Source organism: Carassius gibelio, chromosome A10 (genome assembly GCF_023724105.1).
Source record: "Carassius gibelio isolate Cgi1373 ecotype wild population from Czech Republic chromosome A10, carGib1.2-hapl.c, whole genome shotgun sequence".
Lineage (NCBI taxonomy): Eukaryota > Metazoa > Chordata > Actinopteri > Cypriniformes > Cyprinidae > Carassius > Carassius gibelio.
The window spans coordinates 15,828,799-15,833,179 of NC_068380.1; the positions used below are offsets into that span (position 1 = coordinate 15,828,799).

The 4,381-nt window shown below is 39.8% G+C and overlaps 1 protein-coding gene across 1 annotated transcript; it reads left to right on the forward strand.

The window, feature by feature from the left end:
- Positions 1-1,212: 1,212 nt before the first annotated feature.
- On the forward strand, positions 1,213-2,924 carry LOC128021338 (fish-egg lectin-like). The gene is made up of 6 exons (XM_052608451.1): positions 1,213-1,374; positions 1,460-1,544; positions 1,640-1,867; positions 2,009-2,220; positions 2,383-2,510; positions 2,634-2,924. The coding sequence occupies exons 2-6, from the start codon at positions 1,490-1,492 to the stop codon at positions 2,773-2,775; spliced, it is 765 nt and encodes a 254-aa protein (XP_052464411.1). The 5' UTR covers positions 1,213-1,374; positions 1,460-1,489; the 3' UTR covers positions 2,776-2,924.
- The last annotated feature ends 1,457 nt before the right edge of the window (positions 2,925-4,381 follow it).

Genomic DNA, 4,381 nt, shown 5'->3' on the forward strand with positions numbered 1-4,381 from the left:
GGGTTAAAAAAAGTTACTGTTTAAATAAACAGTATAACATATAAAAAGCATTATCTTTACTTTTAAAGCCACTTTATATCTATTTATTTGTCTTCCATAGTGTTAAATTTGAGGCCTTTTCACTGCAACTATTGATATATAACTGCAAATAATTTCATTAAAATGGAGTAATAGTGTTAGTTATATGTCATGAGCAATGGGAGGCTTATTGAGTATAAGTGTTTGTGAAGTGTGAAGTGTGAGTGTGTCTCTTCTTGGGGCACACAGCCACATGAATCAGGGAGACAAGCAGCATGGATTAGAAGAGGAAACTAGGAAAAGTGGGATTTGCCCCATGGAGCCGTGGAAGAGCATTTGTAAACATCAGTGCTCTCGAATGTTGTCCTTGGCACTTTCTCGCTCCATCAGTGTAAAGAGCCTCAGGCCCCCCAGGAGACCCCATCATCATAGAAGGAGGCACTAGGAGAAAGAAAGAGGTGAGAAGCAAAAGGTCCACCAAAAAAGAAAAAAGGAATCAAGAGGTTCAAGCAGAATAGTAATCAGTGTTAATCTCAACAACAAATTACTGACAGAAATGTCCTGTGTCGTTTTTTGTTATTGGTTTGGTTTTTACATTCTGTCAATGATAAAGACGAAGCTAAAAATCTAAAAGTGTGTGTGTGTGTGTGTGTGTGTGTGTGTGTGTGTGTGTGTGTGTGTGAGAGAGAGTTTGTTTTTTTACACTTATAATTGTTTAAAAATACTATAATTATATTATGATATAAATAATAAAATAATATTTCATTTAAAAGACAAAAACTAGATCTGAAATCTAGATCTGAAATCTGAAACTGAATTCTATAGAATTACACTGATGGTGATTCTATAAAATCTAAATATGCCCTGACTTTCAAAATTACCTTTTTGGGCTCATTATTTCCCACTTGGACCTCTCACAAATGTTTGGTTTGTGTACAAAATTAGCAGAATGTGTCCTATATGTGATCTGTGTGTATGTGTAAGAAGATATTCTACAAATGTGCAAATCTCATTGCAAGAATTCACATGGCTACTGATTTGCGGATGTACATTTAGTCCGTGACTGAAATAACTTCATACACCTGCACCTTTTCATGATCACGCTGTGATCAGCAGCAGCTGGATGGAATCATCACATGTGATTGTCCATTGGCTTGTTTAGTTCACACTCGAAGTAGATTGGTGTCTCGAAGAGAAATCCCAATTCGTCGGTCACTAACGTGACTCAGTCACCGACTGGAATGGCTATATAAGCTCTCCCTCAACAACATGTACACATACTGAATGCAAGTTTCTAGTGCATCTTGTCAGAGGAGACTCTCTAGTGACTGCTGAATCCTGAACTAACAAGATAAGGTTGTTTGTTTAATTACTGTCGCTGTAATATTGATCATGTTTTATCCGGACTTCACTTATATGAAATAATTCTGGTTATGAACAGATTAAAAGCAACATACTGTGTTGTGGAGCAATGAAGGTTTATCAGAGCGTCCTGCTTTTCTGCTGCCAGTTCTTTCACACTCTGGGTGAACAGTTTTTGTGTTTTATTAAGTTCATGTGAAAAAGTTGCTGTCTTTGCAGTCACTGATTTATTTTGGAGTAATTTCATCTGTTTTCACAGCTTTAAACTGTAACGTGGTGGATGGTAACCTGAAGCAGATAGACGCTGGGTCTGGCTCCGTGGTTGGCGTGAACAATAATAATGAGATATTCGTCCTGATTGATAACGTCTTCACAAAGATCAGCGGGTCTCTAAAGCACTTCAGTGTTGGTCCTGCTGGTCAGCTGGGGGTTAATACAGCAAACAACATCTTTAGGTTTCAGAGTGGCGGTTTTGTTAAGCTTGAAGGTGAAGACTTAACAGCGAACAGAAATGAAGTCCAGTTTAAGCGGTCATGAATTTACATGTTGTGAAATGGCCAAAGACATTTTATTATGGTTCTTATTAAACCAACTGGTCTTTAATTGAACCTGTTGATTGTGTTGTAAGGGCTTCTCAAACAGGTGGATGCTGGAGGTGATCAGATCATTGCAGGTGTCAATATGTATGACGACATTTTCTGTTCAAATATGGATGCTAACAACAAATGGCTATCCAGTAACATTCCTTGGGTTAATATTGGTGGAAAGCTGAAGTACTACAGCTGTGGTCCATACAGCTGCTGGGGAGTGAACCGCAAAGACCAAATCTTCATAATGAAGGTAATGTCAAAATGCTAAATACAAATGCTCTAGTACACCAGGTTTTAATGTATTAGAGATTATGCAAAGTTTTGACAACTGGGAAAATCACTGGGGTGAAAGCCGCAAAATTTCTTGATCTGACTGTGGTTAACTGGATTTGTGTCTCTTGGTCTTGTGCAGGACGTGTCGTCTACTGTCTGTTCAGGGTCCGGCAGCTTTGTGAATATTCCTGGACTTCTGTCCATGATTGAAGTAGCAACCGATGGCAGTGTCTATGGTGTAAACTCTCAAGGGAGCTTATTCCAACGGTAAGCTGAATAATCCTATTACAAGTTTTATGAACCAAATGATTTGCTTGTTAAATGCACCTGTGAATACAGTATAAATGGAAGCCAAATGCTTCATTCAAGGAGACCTTTTGTCTATTGCAGAACTGGTGTCACTCGCTGCACACCTGATGGCACAGACTGGATCCCAGTGGTTGCCTGTCCCAATGGTAACAAGCATGTGAGCTTTGACCTGGGAGTGCTGTGGGTCGTGTGTGTTGATGGCTCCATCCTTAAATGCAGTTAAGGCACTATAGTGGGCCAAGGTGGGCGGTCTCAAGATTCTGGCAGAGCGCATGCCTAAACGTACTTTATAATGTCACTGCAGCAACAGGAGGTCAATCCTTAACTGAAGCCTCAGAGTGATTTGTAATAAAGTAATTGGCAATTAACAAACCAAGAGCTCGATTACTTTTTCTATTGAACCAAGAAAGCATCTCTCACTCCTGTTTCTTTCATGTATTAGGTTCTGTGGAGACGTTTCAAGTGATGCACTGTAAACCCCAATGTTAAAGAAATCAAGTTATCCTAACTTTTACTTAAAATGCCAGGTTTTGGTGTCAAAAATTAAACCGTTATGTTTGACTCATTTGGGAGCAAAATTCTTCTGAATTCGTGATGTCCGGCTAGCTTTATAAAGGAATAGGTTAGTGAACCGGTTGAACCAGTTCAGGAAATCGAAACCGTTTGCGTCTCCAATGGAGACCTCTTTCTTGTTGCTGACACCCTCTGCTTCAAAATACTCGTCACCCAGAGTAATTCATCTACTCAAACAGTACACCGGCTGAACTGCTGTGAACTGAAGATGAACCCTGAGCAGAGCCAGCTAATGAATGAACACTCCCACTGCTAGAGTGGTTCTTGAGTCAAGAACCAGTTGCATTGGTTTTCGAATCAGCACTACACTGAACTGAAAACCATTTCTGTCAGACATGTCCGATTTGAGAACCGAAGAGCTGATGATACCAGTGTTGTCAACTTGGTGACTTGTGCTGCGTTTCCACTGAAGTTACCAGGACCCCCTTTTTTTTTTTTTTTTTTTTTTCGCTTTCGGTGTTTCCACTGTGGTCTAAAGTACTGGGGAAGATTAGGTAGATAGTCTGACGTAGGTCTGTGCATGTGTCTCAATACAAAGTAGGCATATTTTGGACCAGCATCCTCGGTAGTTCAGACTTTATGCATTTGACTCGAGAGTGTGATGTCCACGGTGACGCAAATCTGGTAATTCTGCAAACCGAGCGCACTTGATAACATCAGTCAACAATCACTCACCTTGGCTACTGCAATTTTCCTCTGTGTTTACAATCCAATGAAAAAGGATATCAAATTCCACTACCTCGTTTCATTTAAACCTAACTATTCAGCCGTTTACAATGAAACAAAATATAAATTGCCTATTTTCAAAAAAAGAGACTAGCGACAGACCTTATTTAGTCTCTGAGAATCTCTAGTACTGCAGCATGCGTGCAAACACTCTCCCTTAATTTTTATTTTTTTCCTCTGCATCTGTTCAGAGAGGGTAGCACTTTCAGTTAAAAAAAAAGATTCTGTTGCTTCTAACTTTTACATGCAAGTATAACCGATATGCACTGACGCCATGAATATGCTAATTAGCTTATGACATAATTTAGTGACTTTTCAGGAGGGCTTTAGCTACTTTCCATTGGAAGCTGGCAACACTGGATGATCCTGCGCATGCATGATTCAGCGTGAAGCAAACCGACACCGTGTGTCTGAACTTAACTGGCTCTTCTGGTGACTTGATTCTGTGTGCTAATGTTATGAGAGCAGCTAAACCAAAGGCTTGAAAGAAGGGCAATCTGGCGACATGTAAGTTTATTTAATAACGACTA